Source organism: Buteo buteo, chromosome 21 (assembly GCF_964188355.1).
Source record: "Buteo buteo chromosome 21, bButBut1.hap1.1, whole genome shotgun sequence".
In the NCBI taxonomy this organism is placed as follows: Eukaryota; Metazoa; Chordata; class Aves; order Accipitriformes; family Accipitridae; genus Buteo; species Buteo buteo.
Window position 1 is genome coordinate 13,938,497 of NC_134191.1, and position 14,306 is coordinate 13,952,802.

General features: G+C 51.3%; 2 protein-coding genes across 2 annotated transcripts in view; one reads left to right on the plus strand and one right to left on the minus strand.

Moving 5' to 3' along the window:
• Positions 1–14,306, minus strand: part of TPRA1 (transmembrane protein adipocyte associated 1) — a 185,618-nt gene that overhangs the window by 21,898 nt on the left and 149,414 nt on the right. The gene's annotated exons all lie outside the window — the stretch shown is intronic.
• MCM2 (minichromosome maintenance complex component 2) lies at positions 788–13,464 on the plus strand. The gene is made up of 16 exons (XM_075052978.1): positions 788–815; positions 1,382–1,569; positions 2,162–2,337; positions 2,996–3,259; positions 4,290–4,509; positions 4,823–5,030; positions 5,766–5,900; positions 6,094–6,285; positions 7,409–7,502; positions 8,035–8,285; positions 8,539–8,665; positions 8,873–8,985; positions 9,122–9,364; positions 10,162–10,344; positions 11,360–11,515; positions 12,397–13,464. Exons 1-16 carry the CDS (start codon positions 810–812, stop codon positions 12,505–12,507), a joined length of 2,667 nt encoding a protein of 888 aa, XP_074909079.1. The 5' UTR covers positions 788–809; the 3' UTR covers positions 12,508–13,464.

Below are 14,306 nucleotides of genomic sequence, written 5' to 3' on the forward strand. Positions count from 1 at the left end.
CAGCCAAGAGCAGAAACAGCCTGATACTCAATAGTGGTCAGAAACCCTTCAGAGAACACGGATCTCCAAAATCCAAACCACATGCCATTATGCAAAAGCCTGTGGCCTGAATGGAAGTGTTTCACCTCCTTGCCAAACATCAGCCCATTGCTTGTTTTGCCTCTCTAAATTCCTCTTCCAGTTTCTATGGGACAGGTGCTCTTCTTCAGTTCCTCTCCTAAATGGCATTGCTTGCTGCACCAAGCAACTACAGAGACAGATGTGTCTGTTCTTCAGAACTGCTCCGATTAGCTCCCCATTGCTGTTGTTACCTACAGACTCACACCAAAAAAAAACCAAACACCAAATGCCAGAACCCCCTTCCCACCTCTTGTAGTTTTAGTGTGAACCAGAATAAAGGTGATTCAAGCAGGTGTCCCATGGGTCAGTGGCAAACCTGGTTAAGTCAGACTTGATTTTAGCTGCAGAAGAGGCAGACATGAGAACAGGGACACAGGAATTCCCAGAGGGATCTCCTCCGTGACTCGGGTTCCCGGCAGCAGAGGGGACCCCTCGAGCCCAGAGGCAAACGGCCGATTGTTTACCAAAATTTGCCGAAGTTTGGCACTGCTGCCCACCAGCCGCCCGACACCCCTCGGCCGTGCCCCCGCCTGCGCCAGGGTCTCGCCCGCCGCCTCATCCATATTCAGATAAGCGGGGCGGGGCCCTCCCCCGAGCCTATCCATTATTCATGAGGTTTCGCGCGCTTTTGCCGACCACGTGGGTCTGGTTTCGCGCGGAATCCGGCTGGGCAGGAAGACGCGGCGGTGATGGCGGTGAGCGGCCGGGCTGGGCCGGGGCAGCGGAGCGGTGCGAGTTGGGGTGTTGGGGTGTCACCCCCGCGGGGTGCAGACCCCGGGTCCTCCCCGCCGCGGGAGTCTTGGCTCTGCGGTCGCGAGGGGTCCAGAGGGGATTGCGGGGGGAGCGGGGGTGGGGGGTGAATGGGGGTGCGCTCGCCCGGGACACCCGAAATGCCGAGGGAAGTTTCCCCCGTGCCCTGCACCGGAGAAGAGAGCCGGGCCGGGGGAGGGTCGGAGCCCTTCCCCTCCGCTCCGTCTGCTCTGGGCTCGGAGGATGGATTTCCCCCCACTCTCCCCTGCATTTCTGTTTTCATTTGCAAGGAGAGCTAATTATTTTAAGCTTTGCCCCATCGGGAAAGAGGACTCCTCGATGATCCGCGTCCCCCTTCTGAGCGCCGCCCCCACGGCAGAGGCTCCTGGAAGCACTCGCTCCCCTCTCCCCCCACGGCCCGGTGCCGGGGAGGAGGGTGCCCCGGGCCCCCCGCCTCTTCCCCCACGGCCCGGTGCCCCCCGCCTTCACCCTCTCCCTCCTGTCGTTCCAGGACTCCTCCGAGTCGCAGGCGGCGGCCACCAGCCCCGTGCGGAGCTCACGCCGGGGCGATGCCTTCACGTCCAGCCCCGGCCGGGACCTGCCCCCCTTCGAGGATGAGTCCGAAGGGCTCCTGGGGACCGAGGGGCTCCCCGAGGAGGAGGAAGAAGGAGAAGAGCTCATCGGGGAAGGGATGGAAAGGTAAGGAAACCGGTGAAAGGCACCTTCGGGGGGGGTGGGGTGTCTGGGGATGGGGTTTTGCTAACGGGAAGTCAGTGCGGCCAGCGACGTGAAGGGGGGGCTCTTACCCACGGTGGGATCCCTCTGCTGTGCTTGCAGCTGGGACGAGGGGGCGAAGAGCTGCTGGGCAGTGGAGAAGGGTCAGGGCACAGTGTCATTTGAGTCCTGGAAGAACTGAGCAAATTGTAACCTGGGAGCAAAGTGCCATCATGATCTGGTGTGAGTAAACCAGGATCTCCCTGGATGCGGGATGTGCATCCAGCCCAGCTCCTTACTCCTGCAGGCGTAAATTTTAATGTTCTTTTACTCAGCCAGGCCTGCCGGCAAGCTGGTGAACTTTACAATACAAAGGCTTGAATGCTGTCATTCATAACCGTGGTGCTGGAGCCCTTTGTACTGCAGGGCATCTTCCACTGTGAAGTGCCTTCCTGCTCAACACGTTCAGTCTTGCTGCAGACCAACTGTCCTGACACCTTCCCAGCAGTAGCCAGAGAAGGGCTGGAGAAATGCTTTCTGGAGCCCGGCCTGCTTCAATGCTATATGTGTATCCTAGGGACTACCGCCCCATCCCCGAGCTGGATGTCTATGAAGCAGAGGGCCTGGCCTTGGATGATGAAGATGTGGAGGAGCTGACAGCCAGCCAGCGGGAAGCCGCAGAGCGAGTAATGAGGCAGCGAGACCGCGAGCTGGAGCAGGGCATGGGCCGCATGAGGAGGGGACTGCTTTATGGTAGGTGCAGATGAGCTGTACCAAGTGGGCTGCTGATCCCTGTGTGATGGGCTGCAAGCCGGCCCTTGGAGGGGAGCCGGACTCTTACCCTCAAGAGTAGCAGGGAGGTCCCTGGAGCTCCAGTGTATTTGGGCTCTGAGTGAAATCTCTGGCTGTGGGCTTGGCTGGACTCCCCAGTGCATGATCCCTTTGAATTGGGCTTTCTAGGATCTCATTTGGTGTGTTCTTCTGGTTACATGTTTGCTGCTGAAACAAAGTCAGGATCCTGGGCCTGTATCAGGGGTTTGGGATTCTACCGAGTGTATGCTGTGGAGTTTGTTGGTGTTCCTGTAGAGACTTTTGTGGGCTGGATGGGAGGGCCTTTGATGCACTTGGAAGCCCATTCCTTGGCCTTCCTCCCTCAGTGCATTAATGGACATGACTGTGTGCTGCGGCATACAAATCTTCTTATTCATTCCCATAAAGTCTTTAGCTACGTTGTGGAAGATGTAGGAGGCAAGCTAGAACTGGATTTAGGCTGGGCCTGGGATGGTTCTCGGTTTGTATTTCAGGCTCCGACCTCTTTGCTTCACAGCCGGTGCAATCCAACCATGACTAACCCGAAGAGTGGGAACAGGAATCCCAAATACTTTTAACAATTTTTCCTCCCAACCATTAGATAGTGACGATGAAGAGGAAGACCGTCCTTCACGGAAGAGGCGGCTGGCGGAACGGGCTGCCGACGGCATGGAAGAGGGAGATGAAGACATGATTGAGAGCATTGAGAATCTGGAAGACATGAAAGGGCATTCGGTGAGGGAGTGGGTTTCCATGGCAGCTCCCCGGCTTGAGATCTACCACCGCTTCAAGAACTTCTTGAAGACCCATGTGGATGACCATGGGCACAATGTCTTCAAGGAAAGGATCAGCGACATGTGCAAAGGTAGGGCCGGGTGATTACAGGCTCTCTCCTCTTTTTGTAGGTCATGGTGCTTTACGGTGATCCAGTCCATAGGTGGATTTTTTCTGCCTGCCCTGTTTGTCCCAGACATTGAGTCAGCACTTTAAGAAACTCGGGTGCTGATGGAGATAAATGAATAATAGAAACATGTCTACTATCTTCTTTGATTCTGGCTGACTAATTAGAAGGCCCCTGGCGTCTGGTACTCATTAATATTCATATCATAGAAATGCTAGCAAAAGACTATGTGGGGCAGCAGACAGTGGTCTGCAAGCTTGTGATCTGAAAGAGACAACAATTGCTTGCTGTCTGTGCTAGTTATTTTCTCACACTAGAAACTGGATTATCCAGCGAGGGGACACAAATAGACCTTGTGACTTTGAAAACCATGTCAGTGTTGCAGCCTTGAATTCCGACTAGGCACTGCCAGAAGAAGCAATCATTAAGGCTGTCATTGATAAATTGTAAAAGCAGAAATTGTCACATCTAGGAACAGCTCTTGTAACCACAGTTTTTCATATTTCTTCTTTATATGGAGGCTGAAGCTCCAGAAGCTTGAGTAGTGGATCAGGGTCAGTGTTATACAGCTAGGAAATAAAAGGCATTTGTCTTGTCCCTTTCCAGGAACATAAGACATGGAAGGTTTTTGCCAGCCATTCAGCATAGTTGTCTCTCCTATTAACTTCTGTTTCCTGGAGGTCTGTGGGAGAGTTGTGTGTTGGGCTGAGGCTTTTGAGTCTCAGGCACACCAGGCCTGGGAAGTAGCTGTGCTGCACTGGAGAGGAACAATCACAAGCTTGGTACTGATGAAGAATTTGTCAGAGAAATAAATTAAAAAGAGTTTTCCACCCATTTTCAAAATGTTGACCTCTAAACGTTTTTCAGGAAGGTGCAGACATTTGGAAACTGCAGCCTGCAGGATACAGGCTTGTCTGTTCTGGCTGTCTTTTCCACAAGACTCCTTGAGGAGTGAGCAGGTAGAAAATACAATTCACCCCATCTTTTTCTTAAGAAAACAGAGAGAGTCTGGTGGTGAACTACGAGGATCTGGCAGCCCAGGAACATGTCCTTGCCTACTTTCTGCCTGAGGCCCCAGCAGAAATGCTGAAGATCTTTGATGAAGCAGCCAAGGAGGTGGTGTTGGCAATGTACCCCAAATATGATCGTATAGCTCAGGAGATCCATGTCCGTATTTCCCACCTCCCTCTGGTGGAAGAATTGCGGTCGCTCAGGTAAGCAGCAGAATTACCAGCAGTGGCTGTGGGGCTTGCAGCAGGCTTTGGGGTGATCAGGAGAACTAGTCTGCAAGCTAAAGCTCTGGATAAGTCTGACAGGATGACTGAGCTTATTACAGAAAAAAAAGTCTGATTAAGGGTGAACTTCCAATGTCCCCAAAGGTAAAACACAAACCCTGCAAGAAGACTCCTGCTGATAACTGTTTCTTACTAGGCCTTTGGGAGTTGTGCCTTGTAGCAAGAACATTTCTGTAGGGTGTTCTGCCTTCTGTGCCCTGCAGGCATCCAGCATCTCTCTGTCTTTCCTCAGGCAGCTGCACTTGAATCAGCTGATCCGCACCAGCGGAGTAGTGACAAGTTGCACAGGGGTCCTGCCTCAGCTCAGCATGGTCAAATACAACTGCAGCAAGTGCAGCTTCATCCTGGGACCCTTTTTCCAGTCCCAGAACCAGGAGGTGAAAGCTGGTTCCTGTCCAGAGTGTCAGTCTCTTGGCCCCTTTGAAATCAACATGGAAGAGGTAAGAGATGTGCTTGCCTAGACAGGGCTGTCTGCCCATCTTGCCCAGGCTGCTGCACTGCCTGTTCCTCCCAGCCTGGCCTTGGCTCCCACCATTCGAACAGGCTTGGTGCCAGGAGAGGAGTCTACTGCTATATCCAGGGGTCTGTGAAGGTAGATCTTGCCTATTTCAGCTCTTAACCTGAATCTGCCTAATTTAGCAGCCAAAAGTCAAGTCATTTACTGCCTCATTTTAAGTGTTTGGGCTGAATCTTTTGCCACAGTCATCTCTGGTACACAGTTACCTATCCTTATTGTAGAAATGCAGACACAGACTGTCCAGCTCTCCTCCTTCCCCAATTAGGTCAGTATTTCCTGATCTGCCAGCTAAGGAAACTAGAGGACAGTAGCAAAATTACTTATATGGAGCTTCTGACTTTCATTCTTTGCTTTGATATCTTCAACCATCACAAGTGGAGCATCTCCCTCCCAGGAACTGGTCCAGTATTTGGGTGGACAAACACTGTGGTGACTGAAACACAGTGGTGAGATATGGCAAAGTGCTTTCCTATCCCCATTGTTGTCTATCTCACCCTGGAATTGCTCCTCACAATCTCCAACCTCACATGCCCATAGTTTTCTAACCAAAGTAAAGTAAATCTTTGAATGGACCTTCTCTGGTGAGGTGCCTTTGAAAAGCATCAGCTGTGCTGATGCCTGCCAGACTTGCTGGGTAACTTTTGTTTTGTTGCTGCAGACAGTGTATCAGAACTATCAGCGCATCAAAATCCAGGAGAGCCCTGGGAAGGTAGCTGCTGGGAGGCTGCCCCGCTCCAAGGATGCCATTCTCCTCGCCGATCTGGTTGACAGCTGCAAGCCAGGGGATGAGATTGTGAGTACATTGTTGGACTCAAGTATGGGGTGAGCACAGAGCATTTTTAAACTGTGACAGTGACATCACTGGAACATCTGTGGGGATGTCCTCAGATGCATTTGGGCAGCTACTTTTGAGACTGGTGTCTTAGAATGGAGAGGAGGCTGGTTCGTACTGTGCAAGCACTGACATACCATCTCCTGGTTCCCAGGAGCTAACAGGGATCTACCACAACAACTATGACGGCTCCTTGAACACTGCCAACGGGTTCCCAGTGTTTGCAACTGTGATCCTGGCCAACCACATTGCCAAGAAGGACAACAAGCTGGCTATTGGAGAACTGACTGATGAAGATGTGAAAGTGATTGTGGGTCTGTCCAAGGATGAGCAAATTGGGGAGAAGGTGGGTCAGCCTCAGACATCCCTTTTCCTGTTGATAGCTTGCCATCACCTGGCATCTGGATCAGTAAGTGATAAAAGGTGTCAGCTGGCTAAACAGTGGTTAAAGAAACTTTTAGAAATCCCAGTTCTCTCTGAATGGTCTTGCAATCTTCTGTAGCCCTCAGAGAGCTGTTAGAGAGTGAGTTATAGGAGGAAGGAAATAAGAAACTTCCCTTGTGCTTTTGGCGGTCAAATTTTCTGTTCTTCCCTTCCTTCTCAGAGCCTTCCACATCACAACAGGGCTGGAAGATGAGTGAGAGACACTCAGACACTACTTATATCTGACTATTGTTTTGTCTCCCCGTATCTTGAAAGCAAAGTGGGGGAAGTGTTCTGAGGAGCCAATGCTTGTATCTCCAGTTCCCTTAAGGGGATGTTATTACTTAGCTTAAGCTGTGGTAGAGATCTTAGCTTTGCTTCTCTCTGCATGCTACGACCTGAATCCAGTACTTGAAAGAACAAAGCTCCTGGATTGGTGCATGTTCAACCTCAATCGGGTCAGGTTTAAGCTCTGTAATACAGGGACTTCACTCTGTTGCCTTGGTCATGCTGTTTTTACATTGTCTGTTGTTCCAAATGGGTGGAGCAGCTTCAACTGAGCCAGGACGTTTTAACATCAGTAGTCTCCAGCATCAGGCTATTATCAGAATACCCTTGAGAAAATAAGCCGGTTGTTCATAATATTTGACCATGATCACAATTCCTGTGCAGCATAGCCCATCCAACTACTATCATGTGCAGTGAGTAAGTCTCAAATCAAGGTCTCCAGCTTTGCAACAGCTGATAACAGCCACTGTGGTGTGCTTTGTGTACAACAGGAGTGTGGAGGCAGTGACAGCAGCTTCCAGTGCTAGACTACACAATCTGCCATGCCCCAGCAGCACCATTTTTGTGAAGCACCTTTAGGGGACTCTGGGTGGGTAGTTAACTTTGAAACAGCCCCCTCACCATGGATAATAAACTCTTCAAAGACAGCAGTATTATAAGGGTAACCGTAGATACAGCCCCTTGCTGATTTTCATGCCAAATTCTGCCCAGACTGGGAAATGGTATGCCCTGGACAACTCCTCTGGTTTTCCTTTCAGATTTTTGCCAGCATTGCCCCATCTATTTATGGGCATGAAGACATCAAGAGGGGCTTGGCTTTAGCTCTGTTTGGTGGAGAGCCCAAAAACCCAGGTGGGTATGACTTGTGTCACTTGGGGCTGCTTCACTCAGCTGAAAGCAAATGGTTCTGGGTTTGTCTGGGTGTCTCACCACCAGTGAGAGTGGTTAGAGTTGTCTCTGTGTCTTGGTGACAGACAAGGTAACAGACTGAGGGATATCTGTGATGGAATTGGCTGCTTTTATCATGCTGAAAAACTCTGGTGTAACAGTAGAAACGCTAAGACTGAAAACAGCTCCTGCTGCAAACCTGGGCAAGTTTTTACCCCTCCTCCTCTAGGAGGTTGTGTTTGATGCCCCTTTAGAGGTTTGACCTTTTGGTCTCCTGATTTGTTGTCATCTCCTTCTTAGAAGAATGTGTTCAGCAAGGTTAGAAATGCTGTTTTACTCATGTGACTGCCTCCAAAGCTGACCTTTTTTCTTCAACTTCCCCGTAAAGCTTCCCTGCCTACTCTTAGCCTTCCTTTCAGCTTTGTTGTGTTCAGGGCAGGGTTGCTATCAAGCCACGCACTCAGCTGCCAACATGTCTCTCCCATTACTGTTGTAGGCGGCAAACACAAAGTCCGTGGTGACATCAACGTGCTTCTGTGCGGAGACCCTGGTACTGCGAAATCACAGTTTCTTAAATACATAGAGAAGGCATCTAGTAGAGCAATCTTCACCACTGGCCAGGGTGCTTCTGCTGTGGGCCTCACAGCCTACGTCCAGAGGCACCCGGTCAGCAAGGAGTGGACTTTGGAGGCAGGAGCCCTTGTGCTGGCTGACAGAGGTGTCTGCCTGATCGATGAATTTGACAAGGTGAGGCCTAGCTTCATCTCTATGAGAACGATTAGCTGTGGAGGGACCAGCTATAACCTCTGCGATGAGGAGACGCTATAATTCATGGTGCCTTCTCCCAGCTGAACCGAGACTCGTGCAGTTTGCTTAGGCCCTTGCTGGTCCACGGTGCAGTTTGCTACTTTTTCAGAGCATTAGGAGCTGATTTGCCTTGGTGTGTTGGGCGATGGGTATAGGCATAGATTCAGTTTAAGTCATTGTTGCTTTCTCATAGATGAATGATCAAGATAGGACCAGCATCCACGAAGCCATGGAGCAGCAAAGCATTTCCATCTCCAAAGCAGGCATTGTCACATCCTTGCAAGCCCGCTGCACCGTTATTGCTGCTGCTAATCCCATAGGTAAGTGCTGAGAGACCACAGGACCACCTCAGGCCTCTAGCATGAGTCTTGCTGTCATGAGAACTGTGGCACATCTTCCCCTCCCTCTGTCTGGTTTCTTCAGATCAAGCAAGCAGTAAAGTCCCTCTGTGCAGGAGGTCTATGCTTGCTTCAAAGCTTCAGCCCTGCAGCCTGTGTTTGACTTTGAGGTTTATCTCTATGATCTAGGTGGGCGATACGACCCATCGTTAACTTTCTCGGAGAATGTAGACCTGACAGAGCCCATCATCTCTCGATTCGATATCCTGTGCGTGGTGAGAGACACAGTGGACCCTGTGCAGGTACAGGCTGTGCTATGAATCCGAGCTTGTGCTGGGCTTGTGATGCTGCTGTTGGGATGCTCAGCTGTAGTTGTCCACTGAGTTTTGCTATCTGGTGAGTGTCTTCAGTGTCTGTTAGTCCATTGCTCTCTTGTAGGATGAAATGCTTGCCCGGTTCGTTGTTGGCAGCCATGTCAAGCACCACCCAGGTAGCAAGGAGGCAGTGAATGGGGACGCCAATGAGGTCATTCTTCCCAACACATATGGGGTTGAACCCATTCCCCAGGAGATCCTGAGGAAATACATCATCTATGCCAAAGAGAAGGTCCACCCCAAACTCAACCAGATGGACCAGGACAAGGTGGCCCGGATGTACAGTGACCTCAGGAAAGAGTCTATGGTGAGAATACTGAGGAAAGGGGGGAAGAAGTATGTATCTAGTCTGCAAATCAGCCTGAGACTGCTCCAGCATATGTTGACACATACTTGCCATTCCCGTCACAAAAGTCTGTGTGGCTGTTCTGTGAGAGACAGGCAGATCCTGTAGTGTCTGCTGAACAGATGATTCTTCCTCTAAATGCAGAGTCTTGCCTGTTGGTGATGTGTGGACTGATGGACTGGACACATGTACTAGTGCCTGCCATGGCAAAGTCCTCTTATTGTCACCCAGTCTGGCAGACCCACAGGAGATGTTTGCATTCACTCAGACCCATATGTTCCTGGTACATTACAGGGAGCTGTTCTATGTAGAAACACCCTTCTCTTTTGTCTGTGGGATCTCTCAGGCTTATTTCATGCTCTTTGTAGAAGAGGAATTTGTTGAGGACGGAGGGGTATTTTTGGAGCTTGGGAAAACTATATCTTTTCTTTTTTAGTTGGCTTTTTGTTTCTTTAACTCCTCCTAAAAGTTGCTGGAGGAAACGGGATTGCTGTTCCTGGAAGGGCACTAAAAAATGGCCAAGAGGGACCCCACGTAGCATCCCCTCACACTCTGCTGAATTAAAATGTTGAACAGGGGAGCCTTTACCGCTCTGTGCAGAACGTGCCAGCAGGTGGCAGAGCCTCCTTAGCCTGAGAGTCCTCAAAGCTCCAGGAGCAGCTCCCTACAGTATGAAGTAGGTCCTGGGCCAGAAGCCACCTGTCTTGCCCCATGTCTTTTATTCTTCAGTAAGGAGTTGCCTCTTCCCCTTCCATTAGGCAACCGGCAGCATCCCCATCACAGTGCGTCACATTGAGTCCATGATCCGGATGGCTGAGGCTCATGCCCGCATGCACCTGCGGGACTATGTGGTGGAAGATGACGTCAACATGGCCATCCGGGTGATGCTGGAGAGCTTCATTGACACGCAGAAGTTCAGTGTCATGCGGAGCATGCGCAAGGTGGGCACTGGCTGAGCCGAGGGCTGTAGCTGCACCCCAGACCCTCTGGGTTCGACTGCAACCTCCTCGCACTGCCCTGGCTGCAGGACGAGACTCTTCCAGGCTGTGCAGGGGTCTGTCCTGCAGAGTCAGGCTCTGAGCGCGTGTGAATGGTGTACTGTGAGTCTGAAGGCAGTGCTACATGACTGCCCTTCATTAGGCTATGGTGGGGCGATGTTTTTGGGGAGGCTGAGAAGGAAGTGTGCCCTGAGCCTCTGTATCGAAAGCACTGCTGCGTCTCTCTTCTTTTCTGACGCCTTCCTGCTATTTTGGCACAGGACTCCTGCTGCTGCTGCTGCTGCTGCCAGGTGATCGAGCCTGAGCAGGCAGTTAGTTTCTTCATGTTTTTTCTAGAGCTCCTCAGGGGACAGTTAGCCATAGGGCAGCACTCAGTGTGGTTTAGTGCACAGTCTGCCCTTTTCTCTGAGTGGCAGGGGCTGGCTCCCAACAGCTCTTGGCTGGCCACAGCTTGGCATTTATCCACTCCAAGTGTCTGCCCTCAGTCTGGACGACTCGTGGCCTCGCTCTTTGGCTGCAAACAGCCAGCCAAGTGTGAGCGTCTGCTGGGGAGGCACAGGACAGTCTGGGTTAAGTGAAGCTGCTCTACACCTTCCCCAGGGCCAGCACTCCCATGGCGGCTTCCCAGCCAGGCAGCACACCTCCACAGCAGTGCACTACCAGCCCCCGAGAGACTCCAGGGCTGGTGATGAGACCCCCTCCAGAAATTTTTAATGGGTGGAAGAGCAGCCGACAAAGGAGTGTTGTGGCTGTTACAGGGCTGTGTTTTAACTGCATCTGCAGGTGGCAGCTTGGCATGGCCGAAGTCCCTTAAGAGACACTAAGGGTGCAGGTGACAGCACTGTCATTTGGTTCCCCTTATGCTCTGTTGGGAGGAGGGTGTTGGTTGGTGTTAGGCGCGGGAGACGGCAGCGCATCACTTGGTTCCTGACCCTCTTGGCTCATCTCATCCTCCCAGACATTCTCCCGCTACCTTTCGTTCAAGCGAGACAACAATGAGCTGCTGCTGTTCATCCTGAAGCAGCTGGTTGCAGAGCAGGTGATGTACCAGAGAAACCGCTATGGGGCCCAGCAAGACACCATAGAAGTCCCAGAGAAGGACCTGGTGGATAAGGTATGGGCTTATTGTAACAAGCCTTCTCTGGGTTTGGTTCCTGCTCTCTGTCTGCAGCCTCAGAACCAGAGGTGTTCTCAGTCTTCTAACTTCCCGAGTTACAGTACCAGAAAAAAATGGTGTTAATCAATTTAATGCAGAATCAGGACTGTCTCATCTGTCTCTGCTCCTCTCTTCTCTGAGAGTGCCATATTCTTCCCCCTCAGTACTCGTGCACCCCTGTAAAGCTTTGGGGTTGGAGTGGTAAATCCTGCAGTATGGCTGGTGCTTTGCAAATGAATGAGGACACAAGTTCCCTGGCACCTGTGTATGAAGAAGCAAAGAGCAGAAAAGTCTTTGCTTATATGAGCTTTCCCAATCCCTCCTGAGGCTCACCCTCTTCCTTAGTGAGTCCTCATCCCGGTCCAGGGTCTGCGCTCCTGGCTCTGCCTTTCTGTGCAATGTATTGACCTTGCTTGGCAGTAAAGCAGCATTTGGTTCCAGGGTTGCTGCTTTTCTGTTCCTTGCATCAAATGTGCAGAGTAACTACTGCAAGAGCCACCAGCTTGGTGCTGCCAATGTGTCCATCCCCAGTCAGATGTCTCCTGCAAAACTGTCTCCCACTGGGTGAGGTATTAGGGACTTTTGGATAGTAGTTATGTTCTAGCTCTTGTGGAAGTAAGAGGACAAGCCGAGAGCAGGCAGATGCTGAGCCAGCATCCTCTCTTTGCTCAGCTCAGCTCTGCCAATGCTCCTTTCCTCCTGACCTGCAGTCTCCCCTGCTACTGCAGTTCTGGTTCCTGCTGAGCAGGGCAGAGATTGCTGACTGTCAAATTTTATGCAGCCTCTGCTGTGGAAAACCACATGGTTCTTACCTCTCCCCTCCCTCCTCCTCCTCCCAGGCTCGGCAGATCAACATCCACAACCTCTCTGCCTTCTACGACAGCGAAGTGTTCAAGATGAACAGATTCAGCCGGGATGTGAAGCGGAAGCTGATTGTCCAGCAGTTCTGAGGCTGGCAGCGGAGTCTGCCACATGCTCCTGTGAGATGAGACCTCTGCCTTGCAGCCCTCCCAGGAGCACTACAGAGATCACCATCCAGAGGGACTAAGCTGCACATTCTCTTGTTTGCTTTGTGCCTTATGGATTAAGGGAGTGCTGAGCTGCTGAAGACCTTGTAAATAGAACAGAGTTAAGTAGTTAAATGCCCAGCCAAGTCTGTTTAGCAACCTTGTTCACTGTTTTGCCTTGTAGCTAAGCACAACGGGGAGAGAATTGCTGGCCACATGGATGGCATATTTGCTGTTTGTTTGTTGCTAGTTGTTACAGGCTCATCTGCAGGAGCGACAGAGTGGGAGCATTCAAAAAGCATTTGTCTGCCTTATCCACACCCCTTGGATTGCAAGCACTCTCAGGGCTTCTCTTTTCCCATTTCTGGCCACTGTGCAGCCTGTTGGGTGATAACTGAAACTGCTTTCAACTCTCCGTGAACCAGCCAGCCTCTTGGCTCCAAGCCTTTGTGCCTGACACTTGACATTTCCCCAGGTGCCCACATGGGTTGACCTTGCGCTTGGTTTCTGCAAGGAGGGGCTGGCAGAGGAAGATGGGAACTGAAATAAAACGTAACTATTTCTAGTATTAGTGTTGATATGTATGGGCAGTGAAGCTCCTTCGGTACATGCTGGGGAGCGTCCAGAAGCCTTGGAGAAGGGGCTTCCCCTGCCTTACTGGGTGTTATCTTTGTGCAGCTGTCAGCAGATGTGCATTTATGGCTGGATCAAAGTGCTGGCACCTAAACTGAACACCATCTCTCACACCCATTTGTTGAGGGTGAAGTACCTGTGGTGCTGTTTTGGGGAGTAGCAATGGAAGAGCCCTGAGCTGGAGGTGTTTGGGGAGGACAGGATGGGCTCTGTGTTCACAGGCAATTTTCTTACTGTGTGCATTTTGATTACATTTGTTTTTCAGTAGTTTTGTGTTTCTTCCTCCTTTGGGAACTCCTGCAGCCATGGGGGTAAGGAAGAGCGTGTGAGCAACCTGGATGCCGGACCAGCTGCTCAGCGGTTTGCGGGGTTGGATTTGGGTACAAACACATCCCGTGTTTGCTCTTCAAGTTAGTGGGAACTGCCAGGGCTGGTCTCTCAGCTAATGCACATCTTCACTGTGGATGGATACCAGGACACAGGTGTCCACAGGACTGTGTCATGAATGCTGCCTTTCCCACCAAGGGCCTGCCTGCAGTGTCTCCTTCCCTGTCTTGCCTGCTTTTTGGAGCACTGATCCCTCTGCGGGACTCTCTCATGTAAATGTTTGTATCACCTTGAGACTGTCCCATCACAGTATGTATCTCCCACTTCCCTTCCTTTCCCACTCTCGGGTTAGACAGCTTTGATGTCATGTCTTGGCTGCCACTTGGATTCCAGTCTGGGAGAAGCAGTAAACCCTCTCCAAGACACAGCTGAGGTCTGTAGTGAATGTCCTTTGCCTGGCTAGACTTATGGGACCATAAGGCATCTCCAGCCTCCTACTGCCTGGGCTCAAGAGCATTTGTAAGCTGGCTGCTGCAATTCTGTGCTGGCCAAGCAGACATATCCCTGGCTGTTGACACCGTGGGTTTTGTCATGGTGATGCGCGTGCGCGTGTGTCCTCTCAGCCTGGTTGTTACTCGGGAGCTAGCAGTGCTTGAACCCTGCTGGGGGCTTAGCACATGACTCTCAGCCTGAAACTGGCTCCGCATGTTGCCTTTTCTGTCTGCCAGCTCCCCCCTGTGTATTTGTTTAACTGTTTTGGCTGTATTTTTTCCCTTCCCACT